Source organism: Danio rerio, chromosome 25 (genome assembly GCF_052040795.2).
Source record: "Danio rerio strain M-AB ecotype USA chromosome 25, GRCz13ab, whole genome shotgun sequence".
NCBI classification, from domain to species: Eukaryota; Metazoa; Chordata; class Actinopteri; order Cypriniformes; family Danionidae; genus Danio; species Danio rerio.
The window spans coordinates 14,861,607-14,886,967 of NC_141045.1; the positions used below are offsets into that span (position 1 = coordinate 14,861,607).

The window sequence follows — 25,361 nt, forward strand, 5'->3', positions numbered from 1 at the left end:
CCTTATTCTAACTAGTGAAATGATTAATCATTGTCTTGACATAATAAAAATGTACATAATTTTAAACCACAAAAGTTCATGTTACACCATATCTGGAATGATGTACGCCTTTAAAGAATGCATAATACACTTTTTTAGATACATTTGGTTGGACATTTCAAATAATATATTCACTAGAGGTAGGGGCCAGGCACGTGCACACATAGGGCTCAACCTGTGCAGTGCACATGCCCTTTTTAGTCTTGGATAGAAAGTGCCCTTCCAAAATTATCAAAAATGCCCCCGCGACGCGGCACACCCTCTGTCCCGCCCTTCAGTAGGTGCGCGACAACACAGCTGATCAGAACGCGCGCGACAAAACCGCTCTTCATAAGCGCGCAACTGCACGGGCCTGGTAGGGGCGGATTTAACCAATACGCAAGGTAAGCAGCTGCCACCCACTTAGGGCCCCAGGATATCAGGGGGCCCCCAATAAATGTCGAGAAGTATAAATTTTACCTATAAACTATATAAAACATCATTTTCTGTTGTATTTTGTATAGTGAGAGTCAAACAAATACATCTTTTACATAATTAAATATTATTTAATATACAATAAAATATAATATTATCTTAACGTAATGGGCGACGGTGCAGTAGATAGTTCTATCGCCTCACAGCAAGAAGGTCGCTGGTTCGAGCCCTGGGTTTCCTCTGGGTGCTCCGGTTTCCCCCACAGTCTAAAGACATGCGGTACAGGTAATTTAGGTAGGCTAAATTGTCCGTAGTGTATGAGTGTGTATGGATGTTTCCCAGAGATGGGTTGCAGCTGGAAGGGCATCCGCTGCGTAAAACATGTGCTGGATAAGTTGGCAGTTCATTCCACTGTGGCGACCCCGGATTAATAAAGGGACTAAGGCGAAAAGAAAATGAATGATTGATTAATGTTTTGTAATAATAATAATACTTAAAAACACATATCCACCACCCTTAATAATTTATATAAAAATACATATATTTTTAGTTGTATATTCAGTTGAAGAAAATTGAGTGGTAGAAAAAAAACTGCTAAATAAATAAAAATTAAATTAAACTACTAAGGGTTATTTTCAGGACTTGGAGCCCCATGGCTGGAGTTGCTTTGGGCCCTCAAATCACTTAATCCACCCTTGACTGTAGGGCGTGGAATCTTTTCATACAGATCACCAAGCAAACTACTGACCTACAAAACACAACAAATAGTGTTTTCAAACATGAGACCATGTAGTTTTACCTTGGATTAAACATTGCTTTCATCTCTTTTGTGGTTTTGAGTGCTCTGGATGACAAGTACAACACCGTACAATGTGAGCTACCGAGCAAACTGACCACACCACAATAGTTGTCCATATGGAGATATATGACGCAAATGTATCCAACTACAAATCAAAGACACTGTTAAGTCATTTTATGGTTTTTGTCTTGCAAAGAACTGCATGAAAATAATCCTTTATTCGTTGATAAGATATAAAATTTGTGCGAAATGGATCAAAAGTTGTTGCTGTTTTTCATTTTACCTAGAAACTGCAGTTAAATGTACAGTCAGCTTAAGTACATTTTCAAAGTTTCACAAAAATAGTTTGTATTTCCAGGGATATTTTTACCTATATTTTAAGTTGTGATCCATTTTACATTTGTTATCGTGACATATTTCAAAGAGAAACTGAATATTGAATGGAAAAAACTGGTTAGTTTGTTTTTTAAACTGCAAACTTATTGGATGTAGTAAAATAGCCGTTTATGTCAAAGCTGATGTTGGGATGCATGGTTAAGAGTGTTATGCTCAAGCGTAAAATGTCAAAACGTCAAACAGACATCATCACATTTGATTTTTAATATTATTATTTTTCAGATTGACTAGCACAAATAAAATCTTCACCAAAAACTAGAAATGCGCACTAGCAAAGTGATTATGGTCAGTTTTGATTTCATGTATATTTAAAAAAAAGAAAAAGACCAATTGTTTTGCTAGGTGAGACTTTTACTCCTTGGTTTGGATCATGTAGAACACTTTAATGTTGCACTGAAGTTGCAGTTTAGAAGTTCAAACCACTGAAGTTCACTATATGGAGACAAATCTTGCATATTTTCCTCATTAACCTGATATGTTAAACATCTTGATAAAAAAGTGGGGAAAAACTCTTGTGAATTGATGAGACAAAAGTTTAACATTTTTGAAGGTTTGTGTCCCATGTGATGTGTGGTGTAAAAGTAACACTGCATTTCAGGAAAAGAACATCAAACCAACAGTACAATGTGGTGGTATGGATGGGCTGTTTTGCTGCGTTAGAACCTGGAAGACTTGCTGTGATTAATTGAACCATGAATTCTAGTGGAGACCAATCTTAATCTTGAAATTTTGATTGGGGAAAATAATTACTAAACTTCTTGGACGACAAATTTGGTGAGTAAATTATCATGAACATTTATTTCAGGAATCTACCTATTCCTATAAGAGGAGTTCTGGAGCTTCTGTGTCTACAGTAATGTCCAATCCCTATAAGAAAAAGCGCTTCATTATGGTCTTATTTGTTAGATCAACAACATCTCCGGAACACAAAGACTTGTTTATGATGACGCAGAGGAGTGTGGGACAGAGCCAATTAATTAACTTGGCTGGCAAAGGCAGGAGATCACGTAGCCAAAATATTGCTTAACATCAGAGATGAAGCGATCACGTTTCACACAACATGAAGCACAAACCTGCTCTCACGCACCGTAGTGAACAATGCACCGGAGAAAACAGGGATATTGTTTTTCAAGCCAACAAAATACAATTCGGTTGTAGCCTCATTTTTTTGAAAGTAATTCTAGTAATTTTTAAGTAATTTACGTAATTCTTTTTTGTTTGTTTGTTTAAAGTAAAAATAGATTTGTCACGTAATTTAGGTTACAATTTGTATATATACTCATCGGCCACTTTATTAGGTACACCTTACTAGTACCGGGTTGAACCCCCTTTTACCTTTAGAACTGACTTAATCCTTTCGTGGCATAGATTCAACAAGGTACTGGAAATATTCCTCAGAGATTTTGGTCCATACTGACATGATAGCATCCCGCAGTTGCTGCAGATTTGTTGGCTGCAAATCCGTGATGTGAATTTGCCGTTCCAACTCATCCCAAAGGTGCTCTATTGGATTGAGATCTGGTGACTGTGGAGGCCATTTGAGTCTAGTGAACTCAATGTCATGTTCAAGAAACCAGTCTGAGATGATTCAAGCTTTATGACACGGCGCACTATCCTGCTGGAAGTTGGCACGATGCTCAATTGGTACTAATGGGCCCATAGTGTGCCAAGAAAACATCCCCCTCACCATTACACCACCACCAGCACCAGCCTGAACCGTTGATACAAGGCAGGATGGATCCATGTTTTCCTGTTGGTGATGTCAAATTCTGACTATACCATCTGAATGTTGTAGCAGAAATAAAGACTCAGACCAGGCAATATTTTTCTAATCTTCTATTGTCCAATTTTGGTGAGCCTGTGCAAACTGCAGCCTTTGTTTCCTGTTCTTAGCTTTACAGGAGTGGCACCCGGTGTGGTCTTCAACTGCTGTAGCCTATTTGCCTCAAGGTTGGACATGTTGTGTTTTCAAAGATGCTCTTTAGCATATCTCAGTTGTAACAAGTGGGTATTTGAGAGGGTGCTCGCTGCAGAGCCATTTGAGCAGAGCTGAGCTCCAGCGAGGGGGAGCATGAGCTGTCGCTCCTCCTCCTGTAAGCTGTTTTAATGCGTACACCAACCCCACCCCTAACCCTACCCCCAGTGACATCACTCGTAGAAGAAGTGCAAAAAAGGTGGAGCTCAAGCTTAAGCTCCCCCTCGCTGGAGCTCAGCTCTCCTCAAATGGCTCTGCAGCGAGCACCACTTGGGTTATTTGAGTTACTGTTGCTATTCTATCAGCTCGAACCAGTCTGGCCATTCTCCTCTAACATCGTCAAGGCATTTTTATACCTCATAAATTTAAGGAAATAAATCACAGATGTGGGTAGAAAAGCCAGAATAGTGAGTTTGCATCTGTAATATCTTCCAATTGTGAACCTTTTTTGGGGTTATGACTTGATTATCAGCAAATGCAAATTTGTTTCATGAAAAAAAAACACAGAGAATAATGAAATAAAAGTAAAAATAAAGTCTTTCTTTTTTATTCATTGGCAAAAACAGGAATAGCATGTGGTAAGAAAACTCTTTCATTTTTATCCATTTTCACACCCAAACCCCATCAAGAGATGACAACGAGGCGCATAAATCTAAATAAAAATCATTTATTTTCATTAATATAGTAATCAATCTACCTAGAGCAAAGAAATAAAGGTCCACCATGCCACTTTATTACTACAGTATGTGTAGGCTGCGCCAAGGTCTGAATACTGAACAGACGGACACACAGACCAATAAGGAGAGAGGGAGGGGGGCGGGGCTCATTCTGCTCTTCATTCTCCATGCCTAGCTTAACGTGGGCGGGGCCAGAGTACTTGGGGCGGAGTCTATGATATTTTCCTTTCATCTAAAATTTGGGGAGGGAAAGCTTGGAAAATCTTCAAGCTAGAGGAACAGACCTGTTATAGAAGGGCAGACCGACCTTGACGGACACGGAAAGTTGAAATGTGAGTGAGTGTGTGTATGCGAGTGTGGGCGCATGTGTGTGTGTGTGTCTGAGAGACGAGGTGTAACAGGTGCTGCTGAAGATCCAACGTTTCACTGTACACTTGAAGAGGTTTCAGACACGAGGGTTAAAAAATCTGAGGTAACAAACGCCTTCCATTTTCAGTTCCTAAAACAACAACGACAACAAAAAGACAATATCAGGGTTTCTGTAGGTTTCATCAAGTCAAATTTAAGACTTTAGACCATCATGAATTAAATTTTAGATTTATACAGGGCGAAACACTAATAACTACTTTTAATGCCCCGGTTTGGCCATACTTTTATGTGTCAAAACAAGAAAACTCTAGTTGGCTGTTTCTCAATATGCGTTCTTGTCTGTACTTGTGTCTTCATGAAACGTCATTATCTATTGCCGAAGTACTGTTCCAATGCAAAGGCTGTGTCCGAAATCGCCTTCGAATCAGTAGGTAAAGCATTTGAATTTAAATGTACTACTCGACTGTTAGAAAAGTACGTACTTCTTGCGTACTGATTTTCGAACTTTATGAATTCGGACAAACAACTCGGCTCGCCTACTGTTTTTAGCGGACTACAGAGTATGGTAGTATACAATTTCAGACGCATCCAACGTTCAGATAAAATTCTGGTATATGTACTTGCTCCGCCCTGTTTGTCAAGGACGCATCAAGAGGTGACTTGTGAAGCACAGATATCCCAGAATGCATTCCAGGCCAAGCAGCGAAAGCTAATGGCGAACGAGAAAACCTGCACAATTTTAACAATACTCCTTTGCTGTGTCACAAAAAAAAGTTTTAAGAGTTTTGCAGGCGAGAATGTTGTTGTTTTAAACTGGATTCAGCAGTTTATTCACAGAGATAGCACGTTTTAGGGGACAAAAGACAAATTAAACAAAATAAAGTAATAAATTAAGGTAAATATTACTAAATAATATTACTAAATCCTATATTTCTATATTTCTACTGCTATAAAGTAAATGGCAAAAGCACAAAATCCACCAGACACAGTATGTCAACATGACGTTAGATTGACCTTACACCTAGGGCTGGGCGATTTAGCAAAAAAAAATAAAAAATCTAGGTTTTTTATAAAGTTTGACTGATTCACGATTTTGATTTTTTTTTTATTGTGTTAATAGTCTCAAAACATTACAACAACATGACTGAAGTAACATTCTCTTTAAAAGTAACTTGAAAAACCATCTGGTTAAGGAACATTGTATTTTTAATGGCCATGTCATCCAAAAATCGGTCAAGGTGTAAATAAATGTAAAACAAATTCACAAGTTAAATAGTGTTGCTGAAGATTTGAATAAAAATATTTGTGTAAATATTGCAGTTGCAGGAATACAGATGTATTTTTGCATGTTTTGCTGAGCCTAGGAAAGATTGTCTGTCAGCTCGGCTTTGACTTTGTGTTCTGATTAAATGACAGGTTGTAAAGCTGCTGCCTTTTTCTTAAAAAGATACAGTGGAAGAAAAAGGACTGAAAATGGAAACTGTAAAGCCTAATTTAACCCAATGTGTGAATTTGTGGATGTATAGCAGGAGCAAATACAAGCACCAGATGTGTCTTTTTCCCCCTTTTAAATATCGATCATTTGATGCGCTTTGCTCCGCTCTCTGTATTATGCTGCCTGATCTGTCTGGTTTTCAACTAGGTCCGCTGAATGACGTGGGGGGACGGGAACTTTCATTTTCACTGCTACAGTTCCTCACTTCTACTCGTGTTCAAACCAAAAGATCGGCGCAGTTTTTCACATGGCAGGCTTTTACGTCCTTTATACATGTTGAGATCGAGTTTATCGACTTAATGAGGGAATGTCTTGACAATCCACACAGACGTGCAAGAAGTAAAATCCTACATGACTTCACGCTTTAACAGGCAGTCAAGCAGGTCGCACACCAGAAGCGCCGCGACACGGCGCGGACATGACAGTTTAAACTATCACACACCAAACACGCACATTCTCATGATGTTTAACATGAAACTAATAAGATGGCGCTCTGTGGTCCAGCTGAAATATGAACAGCTCCGTGAATCGTGGCCGGGCAGCGTCGGTGTGTGTATAGAAACCTGTTTAGAATTCTAAAATCCATGGCATGGTGCTGTGCGGCGCGTCGCCGAGAGGCGCTTCTGGTGTGCTTCCTGCTTCATACAGAGAGTGAAAAAAAATATATATTTTTTTTTTTAAAAATCGCGATTTCTCGATTTGATTCAAAATTAAATTGTCTTAAAACGTAAATTCGCCCAGCCCTACTTACACCCCAACATTGTGGGATGATGCATTTTGTTTGGAAATAGAAATCGGATTGCCGTAAGAACCCAACATTGGGCAGACATCAATGTCCAACTCAATATCAACCAAATATCAACGCCTTATGATGTTACAGCTTGATGGTGTGTGGACGTTGCCACTATGACGTCTATCAGACGTCGGAATTTTGGTTGCCATACCTGACGAATAAACATCAGTATTTGATGTCAATATGATGTTGGTTTAAGATGTTGGCTCGATGTTGGTTTTTGGTCACTTTCCAACACAACCTAAAATCAACGTCATCTGAAATCGTTCTGGGACGTTAAAAAAACATCCTTAGACAGTGGCTAGACCAGGGATGTTGCTAGAGTCGGATAAGGGGCTTAGTCCCAAAGGAGAGCATAAACTCACTGTGATTTAACAATTACAGAAACAGATGTGACTGGCTATATCATATCTAGAGAAATGTTTCTGGATATCTATATCATATCTATAAAGCTAGTACAAATGACATTTTTCTGAATAATTTGCATGTATTTACTTTAATATGATGCACATTGTATTGATTACAGTTTTTCTACACACATTTTACATTGTGTAAACAAATATTAAGTAGATTTTTTTGTGAAACAGTTGTATTATTAGTTCATCAGCTCCTCAAAATAATGAATGAATGACGTGTGACTGGATTTTGTTTAACACTTGCCGTGTGATAACAGTCCCACTACCACCTAGAAACAGTTACTGCTGAACAGCTGACTATTGAAGGACTCGACACAAAAGCTGCATTAAGTGGAATGAGCGTGATGTATGTGGTCATTTTAAGCACTTGGAAAACAAAATGAATGTTATACTACCTATTTTTTTAAGTGCAGCATATTCCAAAAGATCAGGGCTTTTGACAATACATCATATATGACACTGGGCTAGACGTTGAATTTTGGTCATCTGACATCAAGACCTAAATCTAACCTAACATTAATGTCTTATGACGTTGTGTGCCTGTTGGGAACAGTTGCATAAACATTGAAATATTAATAAATAGAGTATATAAATAACACTAAAATAGCACTGATGTACAGCATGATTGCATTTAAACTTTTATATGTTATTAAACGTTCTATGTTTTTAAATATAAACCAATGTCTTCCAGATCTAAAAAAAAATACATGTACTTAAAAATTTAAATAGAAAATCAACATGAATAAGATTTTTGTTTTAAAACTAGCATTCGTACTATACTATTATTTCTAGTAATAATATTAATCCAATATTGTACTTCAAGATTAACAATATATATTAAAATATATTCTTTATATGCATATACAAATCTAGAATGTTGTTGAAAACCAAAAGATTGCAAGAGTTAAAAGCACATATGTGAATATTGACTGATCAGTGATTGATACCTGCTCTCATCGGGGTGTGTTGGTTCCGCTTGACACTATAGTGCCGTCTGCATTAGTGTGAGACTGCTCCTTCACCACTGGATCTGCACGCACATATGGATTGTAGATGTTATTCATTGTGTCTGCAGCAGCGGTCAGCAGTCATTAGGTTGAGGAACTCACAGAAATAAGGGTGCTCCATGGCCTCGGTGGCGGTCAGTCTCTGCTGATGGTCGTAGCGTAGCAGCTTGTCCAGAAGATCCAGAGCCTCTGGACTCACCAAATGCTGGTTCTCCGTCTGCACAAATTGTTCCCAGCGCTTCCGTGTCTGCCTGTGGGGACACGAAAGGAAAAATTTAATAAATACTGTACCATATTTATTTATGCTTGTTTATTTTACTTTTACTTCGTACTTTATTTTACTTGTTAATTTTACTATAAATTACTACAGCAATATGTACACACACACACATACACACACACACACACACACACACACACACACACACACACACACACACACACACACACACACACACACACACACACACACACACACACACACACACACACACACACACACACACACACACACCTTTTTCTACATAAAATACATAAAGGAATTTTTTTATTAGTGTTGTGGATAAATCACATCTTTAATTTATGGTAACGAGTGGCCTAATATTACATTAAAAAAGTGACTTACAGTAACACAACTGGAATCTTTATCTCCCTCAACAATGTAATTTTAATATTAGCTACACATAGTTACACATACACATATATTTATACACTTTATTAGGTACACCTGTCCAACTGCTCATTAACGCAAATTTCGAATCAGCCAATTTCTAATCAGCCAATCACATGGCAGCAACTCAATGCATTTAGGCAAGAAGACATGGTCAAGACGATCTGCTGCAGTTCAATCTGAGCATCAGAATGGGGAAGAAAGGTGATTTAAGTGACTTTGAACATGGCATGGTTTGTTGCCAGACAGGCTGGTCTGAGTATTTCAGAAACTGCTAATCTTCTGGTATTTTCACGCACAACCATCTCTAGGGTTTACAGAAAATGGTCAGAAAAAAATAAAATATCCAGTGAGCAGCAGTTCTGTGGGTGCATCTCTGAACGCATGGCACGTCGGACTTGAGGTGGATAGACTAGAGCACCAGAAGACCACACCGGTTGCTGCTCCTGTCAGCTAAGAACAGGAAACTGAGGCTACAATTCGCACAGGCTTACCAAAATTGGACAATAGAAGATTGGAAAAACGTTGTCTGGTCTGATGAGTCTCGATTTCTGCTGCGACATTCTGATGGTAGGGTCAGAATTTGGTATCAACGACATGCAAGCATGGATCCATTCAGCCCATCAACGGTTCAGGCTGGTGGTGGTGGTGTAATGGTGTGGGGGAAATTTTCTTAGCACACTTTGGGTCCATTAGTACCAATTGAGCAGCATATCAACACCACAGCCTACCTGAGTATTGTTGCTGACCATGTCCATGCCCTTATAACCACACTGTACTCATCTTCTGATGGCTACTTCCAGCAGGATAATGCGCCACGTCATAAAGCGCGAATAATCTCAGACTGGTTTCTTAAACATGACAATGAGTTCACTGTACTCAAATGACATCCAGTCACTAAAACTCAACCCGATGAAGCACCTTTGGGATGTGGTGAAAGGGGAGATTTGCATAACTGATGTGCAGCCGACAAATCGGAAGCACCTGCGTGATGCTATCATGTCAATATGGACCAAAATCTCTGAGGAATATTTCCAGATTAAGGCAGTTCTGAAGGTAAAATGGGGTCCAACCCTGTACAAGTAAGGTATACCTTATAAATTGGCCGCTGAGAGTATATATATATATATATATATATATATATATATATATATATATATATATATATATATATATATATATATATATATATATATAATAGTTAATCTTTTATAAAATTAATAAATTACTGTATGTACTTTATTTGCTACTAATGCTTTTATTTACATAGAAAGATTATTAAATGCAAGTATCTGCTATGTTTTTGTAAAAATAAAATCCTAAATATTTGTGAAATGTGTCCCTGGAGCACAAAACAGGTCTTAGGTGTAAATTAAGTGCTTTACACCAGAATAAATAAGCTTTATATTGATGTAAAGTTTGTTAGAACGGAACAATAACTGGCTGAGATGCAACTACTTGAAAATCTGAGGTTCTAAAAAAAAACTAATTATTGAGAAAAAAAAAAGCAGACTAAATGAAGTGCACATTAAAATGACATTTTAAATGCATCTATGGTAGCAAATTAACTAAATATCTCTATGGAAAATAATCTTGATCCTTCAAATGATTCTTGGCCTAACAATTTTGATCCTGTTTCCAAAAATATAACCATCACATGGTCCTGGTTCACAAATAATGTTCCTTCAGATATAAAGATATATTTAAAGAGATACAGAGAACAAAATATATATCTAAAATAGTGCCAAACTTTAAAGATTTGAAATTATAATTACTTCACTATTTTGGTGTTAAAAGAGATACATTTTTAAAAATCTGAAATGCCTCCATGGCACACTCTTCTGGTACTCACTGGCCAAGCAGGTCTTTAAATCGTGGATCCAGTTCGATGTGGTATTTGCGCAGGTATCCGAATAACTCATCTGTTCCAAGAACTTTTGCAATCCGCACCAACTGGCGAAACAAGGAAATCAAAAGAAATCACATGCAGTGTGAAGTGTGCATTCGATCTGTTTATATTCAATCGAATGAATTTGAATGACTTTGAAAATCACCTGGTCATAGTTGTCTTGGCCATGAAAGAAGGGCTCTTTCTGAAAGATCATACTAGCCAGCATGCAGCCCAGACTCCACATGTCCAGACTGTAGTCATACATCTGTACACACAATACAACACATTGTTTATTTCATGTCAATCTAACTAATACTGACAGATTTTCATTGCTGGTTTTCTTTTGACAACAGTTTCAGACAGATTTCTGATCCAAAGATAAGATAGTTAGGGTTAAATATATACAACAAAGTGGTGAAATTCTGGGTGAACTACCTAATGACAAACATCTGTGGAATTTTACACAAGTGCTGGTGTTGTCAAAGTCAACAATTCTCTAAATGTAACCAAGTTTTAAATCAGTTATATATAATCACAAAGTATTAATCAAGACTAATTAAATGATCTTATAAAATACAATGTTTTAATCAAATGTAAAAGTAACTAAATGTTTTATTCCAGATTTAAGTAAAAGGCAAAAGTAACAAAAAACTTTATTTAATTGATCATTTAGTTATGATAGTGAAATATGTAATATAACCTGTACATTTTTAATATGCATATATTTATGCCATTCTGAATTTAAAAAGTAGCAGTTTTATTTATTTAATACATGTAAAAAAATGTACTTGAGTATGGGCTAGTATTGAGTTTTTGAAAAAGTGTGCTTTGCTTTTGTTTTTCAGATTTTTTATTTTAAATTTACAGTTTGTTATTAACATAATACTTGATACAGCTGCCTTGAAATGTGATTTGTTTTGTACAGAATTAAAATAAATAAGTATTATTTTTTAATTATATTATTATTTTGAAATAGGCTTATTTTACAAGTGCTCTAGAGTTAAACAGTAGGGTTTTACCACAGCTTAATATATTCAGTCAATCTCTGTGTCTGCTGGGGGTACTATTAGCTAAGAATAAATCATTGAATAGGATTAGACTATTAAAATCTCGCTTAAAATTTGTTGAAATATTTTTTCTTTTTTAAATGGATAATTCACCCAAAAAATGAAAATTGCTATCCTTTACTTAACCTTTACTTGTTTCAAACCGGTTTTTCTTTTTTTATTTTATTGAACACAAAAGAAAATATTCTGAAGAAAGCTAGAAACCTGTAACCATTGACCTCTATAGTATTTGTTTTTACTTCTGTGGAAGGTAGTTACAGATAACTGATGGTAAATAAATAAATAAATATATATAAATATATATATATATATATATATATATATATATATATATATATATATATATATATACAGTTAAAGTCAGAATTATTAGCCCCCCTGGAATTAATAGACCGCTTGTTTATTTTTTCCCTAATTTCTGTTTGACGGAGGGAAGATTTTTTTCAACAAATTTTTAAGCATAATAGTTTTAATGACTCATTTATAATAACTGATTTATTTTTTTCTTTGCCATGATGACAGTAAATAATATTTTATTTTATATTTTTCAAGACACTTCTATACAGCTTAAAGTGACATTTAAAGGCTTAACTATGTTAATTAGGTTAACTAAGCAAGTAAGGGTAATTAGGCAAGTTATTGTATAAAGATGGCTTGTTCTATAGATTATCGAGAAAAAATATAGGTTAAAGGGGCTAATAATTTTGTCCCTAAAATGTTTTTTTAAAAATTTAAAACTGTTTTGATTGTAGCTAAAATAAAACAAATAAGACTTTTTCCTGAGTAAAAAATGTTATCAGACATACTGTGAAAATTCCCTTGCTCTGTTAAATATCATATGGAAAATATTTATATATATATATATATATATATATATATATATATATATATATATATATATATATATATATATATATATATATAGCTAATGAATCTAAGAAACATTGAAACATTTAATTGTTTATTTGCCTACTTTTAAAATTTGGGTCAGGTGGGTAATAGTACACCACCACTGGTGTAAACATAACTCGACATTACTAATACAGATTTGGACAAAGTTTTACATTTACATTGTTTTTAATCCTGATTTGAATAAAGAGTAACTCAATATTTTATCTGGATTGACAAAATGTGAAAGTGACTTTGTGCTTAATCTAGATTTGGATGTAGAGTAAATGTAACTCAATATTTTCAAAATACTTTAAATTTATAAGAAAATGTTATTCTGATTTGAATAAAGTCTAACTCAATATATTATGAATATAAATTTGTGTTTAATCCAGATTTGGATATGGTGTAAAAGTAACTTGGTTTCTTCCCAATCCATTTTTGGACAAAGTGTAAAAGTGTTTAATCCAGATTTGAATAAAGTGTAACTCATTGTTTTTAATCTGAATCGGGACAAAATGTGAAAGTGACTTTGTGCTTAATCCAGATTTGGAAAGTGCATAAAAGTAACTTGATATTTCTAATCTGGATTTGGGCAGAATGTAAAAGTTACTTTCTTTATTACTGTGTTTAATACGGATTCAGATGAAGTGTGCATGTAACAAAGCATTTAATCTCAATTTGAGTAAAGTGGTAAAGTGTGCAGAAAGTGTTTTCAATCCAGGTTTGTGTTAAAATCTAAAATGTGCAAAACAATCCAACACGATTAATGTGCTTAATTTACAAAGAACATATTACCTGGTAGTCCACCAACAGTTCTGGACCCTTGAAATAGCGTGAAGCCACTCTGACATTGTACTCTTGCGCAGGGTGATAAAACTCAGCAAGACCCCAGTCTATCAACCTCAGCTGCATCAAACACACACACACACACACACAAACATGACAATGCAAATTGACATCTGAAACACCACCTCACTTCCAAACAGAAACCGGTACTCTCATGCCCTCTGCTGGTGAGTAAGCGCAATAAATCCAGAATTAACATTGAAGGAATCTTTTTTTACTCAAAATCTCTCTGAAATGTACTCTAATGTCCTAAATCCAGTTCAGAGTTGAAAAAGATCCAAAACCACAACATTACCTTTCTTAACTGGTGATCGATCATAACATTGTGGGGTTTGACATCGCGGTGCATGATCCCCATACTGTGGCAGTAGTCCAGAGCCTGTCAGTCAAAGAATAAACAAACATTAACAACAAAGTGAAAGCCTTGAAAAATCACGCCACTGAAGCACAAGACTGTGGCCTTACCTTTAGTAGTTCATACATGTAAAAACGTATATCATAATCCGTTAATTTCTGATACAGCTCCTAAACAGAAAGAAAAGGAAAGAAATTAGGTACGTAACAAAGGATTCAATTTAAATGAGCTGCTAAATAATAATTAAACAAGTTTCTTGGATTCTTATTGGTTGGTATTAACATCCATTTCAAAATAATTCAACATAGATAGATAGATAGATGGATAGACAGACAGACAGACAGACAGATAGATAGATGATAGACAGACAGACAGACAGACAGACAGACAGACAGACAGACAGACAGACAGACAGACAGACAGATAGATAGATAGATAGATAGATAGATAGATAGATAGATAGATAGATAGATAGATAGACAGACAGAGACAGACAGACGATGATAGACAGACAGACAGACAGACAGACAGACAGACAGATAGATAGACAGACAGACGATGATAGATAGATAGATAGATAGATAGATAGATAGATAGACAGACAGACAGACAGACAGACAGACAATTATAGATAGACAGATAGATAGATAAACAGAGACAGACAGACAGACAGACAGATAGACAGACAGATAGATAGATAGCAAGATAGATAGATAGATAGATAGATAGACAGACAGAGACAGACAGACGATGATAGACAGACAGACAGACAGACAGACAGACAGACAGATAGATAGATAGATAGATAGACAGACAGACAGACAGACGATGATAGATAGATAGATAGACAGACAGACAGACAGACAGACAGACAGACAATTATAGATAGACAGATAGATAGATAAACAGAGACAGACAGACAGACAGATAGACAGACAGATAGATAGATGATAGATAGATAGATGATAGATAGATAGATAGATAGATAGATAGATAGATAGACAGACAGACAGACAGACAGACAGACAGACAGACAGACATACAATGATAGATAGACAGATATATAGATAGATAAACAGAGACAGACAGACAGACAATGATAGATAGACAGATAGACACAGACAGAGACAAACACACGATGATAGACAGACAGACAGACAGACAGACAGACAGACAGACAGACAGACAGACAGACAGACAGACAGACAGACAGACAGACAGACAGACAGATAGATAGATAGATAGATAGATAGATAGACGGATAGATGGATGGATAGATGGATAGATAGATAGATAGATAGACAGACAGACAGACAGACAGACAGACAGACAGACAGATAGATAAAAAAATACCTTAAAATCTGTGTTATTGATGCATTCAAAGACAAGCGCAGGCGTTCGAGACTGTAGAATGATTCAAAGGAAACCAACAGATAGAGAGAGAGAAAGAGATGAACAATCAGAAAAAGGGAAGTCCATCAAATCAACAATGGAAAGCATTAACTGACACCATCAAGCATTCATTGTGATCGCAATCAGGAATAAAACAGCAGCACATTGAGTACAAAAGCATCACGACTGGCTGCATCTCATTTTTCAATAATCTTTGCTATGATTCTCGCTCATTTTCACTAGATCTCATTGGGTCCAAAAACGCTTTAAAAATCATTATGGATAGTTTGTTATGAACAGTTCATTAATTACTTTTCCTTCGGCTTTGTCTCAATTTCCACAACAGAATGAACCATCGACTGTTCCAGCATAAGTTTTACGCAGTGGATGCCCAAATGGCTAATTTAGTTTATTCAGTTCATCTATACCGCATGTCTTTGGACTGTGGGGCAAACCCACACCAACCCAGGGAAAACATGCAAACTCCACACAGAAATTCCAACTGGCCCAGCTGGGGCTCGAACCAGCAACCTCCCTGCTGTGGGATGACAGTGCTAACCGTGCCGCCTTATTTCCATCTAGATTATATAATTTCACTCAATTTTATATGCGGCTGGAGGAGCACTCGCTACAAAAAAAAGCATATGCCAGAGTAATTGTTGGTTCATTCAGCTGGGGTGGTTCATTCAGCTGTGGTTCACTTAGCTAAAGGATAGTGAGTAAAAGTTTTTACACAACCATTTCCAACCTAAAAGCAAATCTGGGCCTGTAAGCTAGAAAAAGGCAATTTGTCTCAAATGCTGTCCACCCACAATCTTCAGAGACAGAAAAAATCTAACTCCTCCTGGGACAAACTGTCTGCTCTGATTGGCCAATGGAAGAGGAGTGAGATGGAGGACGTACCACAGGGTCCTTAACTGTGTCCATTAGCTGAATGATGTTGGTACCCCCTCGCAGGTTCTCCAGGATCTTGATCTCCCTCTTGATCTTCTTTTTCTTGACAGGCTATTATAGAAAGCAGTGATGTAACAATATACAAACACACGCAACATGAAACAGTACACGTCTTAAAGGAATAGTTTAGCCAAAAGTGAAAATTACCACATCATATTCACACCCCCAATTCATCCTCTGTGTATATGACTTTTTTAAATATCAGTCAGTTAGAAATTGTATCCTGGCTCTTCGATGCTGTAAAACAGTGTTGGAGAGTGGCTTTTATTTTGAAAATGGCCCTGGATCAGCAGGTTAATTGTTGCTGGAGGTCCCCAGAACAGGTATAAACATTGGGTTATCGTTCATTTGCAGTGGCAGGTCCAAAACTGTGGAATACCCTTCCCTTTAGAACTTCGCATCGTCATAGATGTGGCATGGTTTAGAGCTAAATTTAAAACCTGTTTATTTAGACTTGTTTTTGATATTCGTTAGTACAAAATGCGGTCCCACTTTATATTAAGTGTCCTTAACTATTATGTACTTACATCTAAAACATAAATACAATGTACTTACTGTGTTAATAATGTATTTGAGAACCCTTGTGGTGCTTTAGAGTTGGAATAGAGGTTGGGTTATGGACAGGTTTGGTGGCATGGGTAGGTTTAAGGGTTGGGTTAAGGTGTAAGGGATGGTCAACAGTGTATTTACAAATGTAATTACAGAAGTTAACTACAGAAGTAATTACATGTATTTAATCAAGCATAAGTACACAGTAAATACATGTATTTACACAATAAGTACATTGTAACAAACTATTAAATCCTATGTAACTACATATTAATTAAGGCCATTTAATATAAAGTGGGACCCAAAATGCTGTTTTATTGACACTTGTGCTCTTACCATTTCATGTCTTTTGATGTTTAATTTTATTTTTAATACTGTGAAGCACTTTGAGCAGCCTCCTGGTTGTAATAAGCTGATATACAAATAAGGTTTGAATGATTGATGATTCCTAAAACACCCTTGTCAAACTAACCCACAAGAAGTCAATCACACCGAACCCGCTTTTCCGTTCTAAAAACAGAAGGCGCACAACACTGCCTTTTTATGTCGCTAGGCAACCACTGTACCAACTGTGTATTGTGCGTTGCTGATATCCACTTTTCAAGTGTGACATCACGCAAAGCGGCTTTTAAGTCCAAGTGCTATATCAAACTGTATGGAGAGATGCAACAAATCGTAATAATAAAGCGATGTAATATTTTCGAAAATCACGATCGCAATATATACATCCATGCCTAATATCCGATGGCCAGAAAGTGATCATTTTTTTTATAAATTGTTAACATTTTGGAATGTCATGCATCAAGCCAAAAGACTGATGTGCACATGATTTTATAGGAATTAATTTTAATATGTAATATGATTAAAAAGTCGTCATAAACAAATATTTTCTCAATTCAAATGAGTAGGGGCTTGGACCTAAATACAGTATGACATAACAAGCGGATGGATATACTTGCGACCACAAGTCTTTCCTCAATCTTTAAAGAGTTTGTAGTAGTCGTCTTCACAACACAAACACTGCTGTCACTTCAATGGAAACCCCGCCTCTGCTTTCATTTGATTGGACAATGTAAAAAGATGCGAGTGGCGTAGCTCACTTTTTCCACTCAGTTGACTATTTTCAACTGCGAGGGCCACTATGTGCAATGGCAAAAATACACAGCACAGCATGCAGTTAAAATGTGAGGAGAGGAGAGACTCAGATTTTTACGGACTAGCTCCACGAGAAAATTTTTGCCCACTTGGGCTCAATTTCTTGATTTATTTGACAACTCAACATGAGCTCTCGCTCCTCCTCCTATAAGCTGTTTTAATGCGTACACCAACCCCACCCCTAACCCTACCCCCAGTGACATCACTCATAGAAGAAGTGCAAGAAAGCAGGAGCGAGAGCTCAAGCTCCCCCTCGCTGGAGCTCAGCTCTGCCCAAATGGCTCTGCAGTGAGCACTACTTGATCCACTGACCCCTCTGAGGTTTGATTGTATGTTTTGTGACTATGATGTTTTTTTGTCTCTTTTCTTTGTTTTTTTTATATTGTCTTTTGTTTTTCTAAAGTACGAGCCAATGATTGTTCTTGTTCTTTGTGTGTGTACATATATATAAAAATGCTTAAAATAAAGTAATAAAAAAAATGTTAGGAGTCCATAAGCAGTGCGCAAAACGCTCACAGCCGTTAATAAACCATTCAAGAAAAAAAATTTAAATAAATAAATAATTTAAAACATAAATGCTAAGTTTTCAACAATGATAATAAAAAAGGCCTTAATATTAGATTTTTCTGATGGATTATGTGACACTGGTTAAAGGATGTGGTTTTATAAAATAACATATACCATTAACATTTTTTAAATTTTAGAAATAATGCAAAAATAACAGTAAAATATATATATTTTAAAATTAAACGATATTCAAATAGAAAGTTTAAATTGCAATATTATTTCATCTTGCATTTATACAGCATCAAACTCAACCATCAACTATATTTAAAAGTCTAAAATCTACTAAATACGAAGCCTTCTTGAAACATTTCAGATACGGACAAAAATCTGCAGCTATAAATAGATGAACACACACTGAACGCAAACTCTCACCTTGAGGATTTTGACCACGACCTTTTCATTATTGTTGATGTTGATGGCCTCGAAGACCTCGCTGTATTTGCCCCTCCCGAGCTTCCGTACCAGCTGGTAATCCTCCTGGTTGCTGCAGGTGGCACACAGATTCACATGCCAGTCAGAGATAGAGAGAATCGACATCAGAAACCAACATCTCCAGCCCGGCTCGCAAACACACGGCTTTCTGCGAACATGAAGGGGGCTGAAACACAGTCAACCATCTGTGAAAATGACCAAGCCCATCATTTCCCCTGTCAGATGAGGGCTGACTGACATCTCTGTCGAGGGACGGAGCCAAAGACGACATTTTAAGCATTGGTCTGCTGCTTAAAGCACTCTTAACAATAGTAATAAAGCAAGCAGCACTATTAGAGAGCCTTGCGGAAGCAAAAAAAAAAAAAGTTAAGTTTTTATGAATTGAGATTAATCAGTAAGCTACACTGAATACAACTGGTCATATACTCTAAAAAAATAAAAGCTCTCTATTGACATCTCTGGCTTCATGAGGAAATGTCAAATCCCCCCAAAATATACCACAAAAGTAGATGGATGGATGGATAAATGGATAGATAAAACGATAGAGCGGATGGATAGATATATTAATAGGCAAATAGATTGATAGACCAACTGAATAATAGATAGAACGATAGATAGAACGATAGATAGACAGTCAGACGGATAGATAGACGGATGGATGGATGGATGGACAAATAGATAAAAAGAACGACAGATAGATAGGACGAAGGCTGGGGGATGGATGGACAGATAAAACGATAGATAGAACGGATGGACAGATAGATCGATGGGCAGATAGACTGATTGACCGACAGACAAATAGATAAAATGATAGATAAATAGAACGATAGATAGAACGATAGATAGATAGATAGATAGATAGATAGATAGATAGATAGATAGATAGATAGATAGATAGATAGATAGATAGATAGATAGATAGATAGATAGATAGATAGATAGATAGATAGATAGATAGACAGACAGATCGACGGACGGATGGACAGATCGATGGACAGATAGATAGGACGATGGATGGGTGGATGGATGGTTGGGTGGATGGAAAGATAGATAGATAGATAGATAGATGGATAGATGGATGGATGGATGGATGGATGGATGGATGGATGGATGGATGGATGGATGGATGGATGGATGGATGGAATGATAAAATGATTGACAGACAGACAGATAAGTAGACAGATGAATGGTTAGATGGCTTGGCTAGAACAACGTACGGATGGATGAATGTATGGATGATTAGATAGACAGTTTTTTACACAGTGAGTTCCTCTATGAGCCTGGTGGTAACTACTGTGTAATTAATAAATTGATATGATAGATAAATTAAATGATAGACAGCTTGATTATAAAATAAAATTTAGCCTAGAAACTGTATGTGGCCATGTGAGCCTTTAGCTTGAACAAAAGGGATAGTTCAGCAAAAAGATTTAATTTACTGACCATTTGCTCAGCCACAAGTGGTTGAGTATCTTTGAACTGTTGAACACAAAAGAAGATATGCTGGAATGCTGGAAACAGGTAATCGTTGACTTCGATAGTATTTTAGCTCCTACTATGAATATGTTTGCCAGTTTTCAGCTTTTACAAAATATGTTATGTTGTGTTCAACAGAAGAAACCTATAAATGTTTAGAACAAGTAAAGAGTTAATGAATGGTGACAGAATGTTCATTTTTGAGTGAATTATCTCTTACACAATTGTTTTTGAATGATACATTAATGGTACAGTTTAACTCATTTGCTATTATTATCTATAATATTTCAGGCATTTGTTGCATGTGTCAGAACACACGAGTCTCTTGAGAGCAAAAGTAATCACCACATCCTTTCAATTTTCCCATCCAAAGCCTGTCTACTAGTTTCATCGACAGCCCATAGGAAGCCGAGAAAGTTCTCATTTTCACACACTATCAAATAAAAACCTTATTAATCTATAATCATTTTAGCATATAGACCCCTTTAAGTGGAATTTCACTTAAAAAAGACAATGTATCATTTACTCACACACACAAGTGGTTGCAAACTTTTATAGATATCTTCGTTCAATTGAACACAAAACAAGATATTTTAAAGAGTGTTGAAAAAGCTACTGACATACATAGAAACAGTGTAAGTCAGTTCCTTTTTTACAACATTCTTCAGTATATCCCTTTGTGATAAATAGATGAATATAAAACAGTTGTGAACAATAAATCATTTTCAGAATTTTCATTTTTGTGTGAACTGTCCCTTTAAATGAATCACAACTAAAATAACCATTAAAGTGTTATGTTAGTCAACATGATCAGTTCCATGAATGAAGACCTATATGAAAAATGCTATGGATGGATGGATGGATGGATGGATGGATGGATGGATGGATGGATGGATGGATGGATGGATGGATGGATGGATGGATGGATGGATGGATGGATGGATGGATGGATGGATGGATGGATGGATGGATGGATGGATGGATGGATGGATGGATGGATGGATGGATGGATGGATGGATGGATGGATGGATGGATAGATAGATAGATAGATAGATAGATAGATAGATAGATAGATAGATAGATAGATAGATAGATAGATAGATAGATAGATAGATAGATAGAGATACTATGATTATGCAATAGACAAATGGACAGACAGACAGATATAGATAGAACGATAGATAGATGGATAGACGGCAGGCAGGCAGGCAGGCAGGCAGGCAGGCAGGCAGGCAGGACAGACAGACAGATAGATAGATAGATAGATAGATAGATAGATAGATAGATAGATAGATAGATAGATAGATAGATAGATAGATAGATAGATAGATAGATAGATAGATAGATAGATAGATAGATAGATAGATAGATAGATAGATAGATAGATAGTATGATGACAGAAAGATAAAATGATAGACAGATTGCAAAATATATAAATCAACATGGCTAGATAGACAAAATTAGATGGCTAGAACCATAGATAGAACGACAGACAGGCAGGCAGGCAGGCAGGCAGGCAGGCAGAGAGACAGACAGACAGACAGACAGACAGACAGACAGACATATAGATAGATAGATAGATAGATAGATAGATAGATAGATAGATAGATAGATAGATAGATAGATAGATAGATAGATAGATAGATAGATAGATAGAACATTAGACAGGTAGTATGATAGGCATAATGATAGACAGATTGCACGATAGATAAATCAATATGGCTAGATAGAAAATTAGATGGCTAGAACCAAAGATAGAACGACAGAAAGACAGACAGATAGATAGAAAGAACAACATATAGAACGGTAGATAGAATGACAGAAAGATAGAACGACAGATGATAGACAGACAGACACAAATGAAGATATTTTGAAGAATTTACGACTTCTATAGTACTTTAGTTCCTACTATGAATATTGCCAGTTTTTGAGTTCTTTCAAAACATGTTATCTTGTGTTCAACAGGAGAAACTCATAAATGTTAAGAACAAGCGTGAGTAAATGGTGACAGAATGCTCATTTTGGGTGAACTATACCATGATGAGTTCCTTAAATGTAGAATTACATGAAAAATGCTAAAGTATTATAATTCCATATTCTACGGGGGAAAAAACACAAAAAAAAAACCCTAATAAATAATGACAGCGCATTCATCAAGCTTGTAATTATATATGTGCACCGTGCAAAACAGAAACACATTAACTCCTTCAGAGGAATCCAACCATTAAAACCACTAAATGTTCTATTAGTGCACTGGTTTAGAATGGTAATTACTAGATGTGCATTGCACACTTGAGGGAATGAGTGCATTTGCATAAAATCTGTGGTTGCTGAAGAGGACACACACACACACAGCTCTCTCTAACGCTGCATCTGTAAATCCGTTCATGTCATCCTCTCATCATCATCATCAGCAGCAGCTCAAACAGGGGCTGCTCGATCGCAGATTGATGACTTTCCCAGCACGATCGATAGCGAACCTACAATGTGAACCACTGCGCAAAGGAAAGCAGCAGACACACGCAAAACGCGCACGGATATAGGCAGCTGGTTTTGAGACACACAACATTGGATGATGATGCACTCGGGCTTTTTATAGCTTAATCTCTCACCTCCAGGTGGGCACGTGGGCCTCATAGTCCCAGTATTCCCTGCTCTTCAAAGTGTTGACATCGGCATACACCCGAGACTTACTACCGGCCACCGGGCCGGGCATGGCGCGTGACGGGGCTCAGGGTGTACGAGAAATCTCCAAATCCAAACCAAAACACGCAAAAATAAAATAAAATAAGAGATAAACGCGCAAACACACAAACTCACACACACACAAACGAAAGATCAGCGATTATAGGCAGACCAGCCAGGAGATGTGATTGTATCCGATTGAGGCGTGCGATATCTGATAGCAGCGGCGGAAAAGATAAAGCGCGTTGGCCGCTGAGCAGCGCTCGTTCCCCGGCTTGTCAGCGGCGCTCTGACCGCCTGGAGCTCCGAGAGGGTTGAAAATGAATGGTGGATAGTCTGTGAAATGCTCCGGCAGTGCGAATGCGACGTCTATTTCCGATCTGAATGTGTTGAAGTTTTGTGAAAAGTTTAAAAATAGATAGTAGGCGGGGGGGTTTGTTTAAATCTAATTATTGTGGGTTAAACCCCCCCACCACCCCAAAGGGGCCCCAAATCCCTAAATCCAAAGCATAGAGAACCGAGAAGAAAAACAAAAAGCGCCAGGATGTGATTCCTCTCAGTCTGGAGTAAGTGGCGTTGCAAAATATAGTCCACGGTGAGTGAGTAGAATTTAACTAACCAGTGCCTAAGCTGGATATTGACTGGTTAGAGAGAGAGAGAGAGAGAGACGGAGAGAGAGAGAACGGGAGGCGGTGGACTCGAGATCGATGTTTAACTGATCTCCGCTAAAAACCGTGTCACAGTGACGTCGCGTGCGTAGCCGTTATGCAGGAATCGCGAAAAACGTTTATAATCCCGTGCAGTGCTGTGCTTGTTAGCGGGGTTCGGGTTTTCCGGACCAATCCCCCCCGTGCTGCTGCAGGAAAAAACGGACAGCTACGGTTTGACCCGGAAGCTCATGGTAGCTTTATCAATTAGCATCGAAAATCCGGAAGTACAAGTTGCTATGGCCAGTGGGCACGTCTGTCCGTTGCTATGCGCCCATATGTGAAACACTTCCGTTTGCACAACAGACTGACGCATGAACAACAGTCCCGTAGCCAGGCCAGGGGGAGGGCTCGGGTGGTTCGAAAGACGGTCAGGATGGTCAGGGTATATTCTGGCAAACCGCATCCAGAATTTGGATCATACGAGCTCATGTGTACTATTTTGAATGCTACGCCATCATACATTGTGAAAATAACCCATGCATTGAAAAAGGTTGTTGTGACTTCAGCTAATCAGTTTTAGCCAACACTAAAACTCCAGCTGTGCGAGAAACAATACACTCTGATGAAGTGAAGTCATCTTTTTGCTACTGTACTGTTTTTAAATAAAGAAAACATTGCACAAGTGACTTTTATTTTTGAAACAAAAAGTGATCGATTCGATAAAAAGGTGTGAAGCACCAGCAGCCTAATAATTTGAATACCAATTTTGCTTTTGTTGTTGTCCATGGTTTTCCAAATGTAGGCCTACTTTTTTACCAGAGAGACTACAAAAATCGTGAAGCTCTACATTATTATTATTAGTAGTAGTATATTGTGTTTTATTTTTATGTCATTCAAATGGCCAAATTCTTCTTTTTCTTTGGTTTTATTAATGCCACAAGAACAAGATATACATTTCACATAGCTTTCTGAAAGAGAAAAATATCGAAAATAAATAAATAAAAACACATTTACATGAAAAATGTTTTCAGAGCATTACATGTTTTCAGTGCTTTTTGTTTTGTGATTGTAATTAAAGATTTATATATAATTTGAAGTCATTCAGAAAATGGGAAAAGTTTGGTTTACACTGAGCCCACTTTTTCTTATGTATTTGGTATTTTCCTAACATAAACAAATTAAAAATATGTTGTCCTTTACAGTTCAAGTTCTCGTTATCAGAATAAAACAGCCCATCGAATAAACAAATTTCTATCTTATGCTTCATTGTTTTGTTAAAAAACAATTCCAAATATTTCTGAAATATTCTTGAGTAAATACAATGATAAAAAAGATCTATAATAGTTTCTTTTTCTTGACCACAAAGAAACATAATAAAACATAATAGTTTCAATGACTAA

The 25,361-nt window shown here is 36.8% G+C and overlaps 1 protein-coding gene across 2 annotated transcripts; it reads right to left on the minus strand.

Annotated features, from left to right (window-relative positions):
- Positions 1-4,274: 4,274 nt before the first annotated feature.
- csnk2a2b (casein kinase 2, alpha prime polypeptide b) lies at positions 4,275-24,191 on the minus strand. Of its 2 annotated transcripts, XM_087311965.1 has the most exons (12): positions 23,239-24,191; positions 19,090-19,201; positions 16,396-16,497; positions 15,454-15,504; positions 14,211-14,270; positions 14,041-14,124; positions 13,695-13,805; positions 11,105-11,206; positions 10,903-11,003; positions 8,483-8,631; positions 8,321-8,403; positions 4,275-4,799 (listed from the first exon to the last, which is right to left on the minus strand). In XM_087311965.1, the coding sequence occupies exons 1-11, from the start codon at positions 23,340-23,342 to the stop codon at positions 8,327-8,329; spliced, it is 1,053 nt and encodes a 350-aa protein (XP_087168091.1). In that variant the 5' UTR covers positions 23,343-24,191; the 3' UTR covers positions 4,275-4,799; positions 8,321-8,326. The 2 variants fall into 2 exon arrangements, with proteins under 2 accessions (XP_087168091.1, XP_087168092.1); XM_087311966.1 differs by lacking the exon at positions 15,454-15,504.
- Positions 24,192-25,361: the final 1,170 nt, after the last annotated feature.

Excerpts from the sequence above, each read along its gene's own strand:
- csnk2a2b (XM_087311965.1), bottom strand. The coding sequence starts at position 23,342 with ATGCCCGGCCCGGTGGCCGGTAGTAAGTCTCGGGTGTATGCCGATGTC. Across the intron at positions 16,498-19,089 it reads TCGTGGTCAAAATCCTCAAG|CCTGTCAAGAAAAAGAAGAT; the intron begins GTGAGAGTTTGC and ends TTTCTATAATAG. Across the intron at positions 14,125-14,210 it reads ACATGTATGAACTACTAAAG|GCTCTGGACTACTGCCACAG; the intron begins GTAAGGCCACAG and ends TTTGACTGACAG.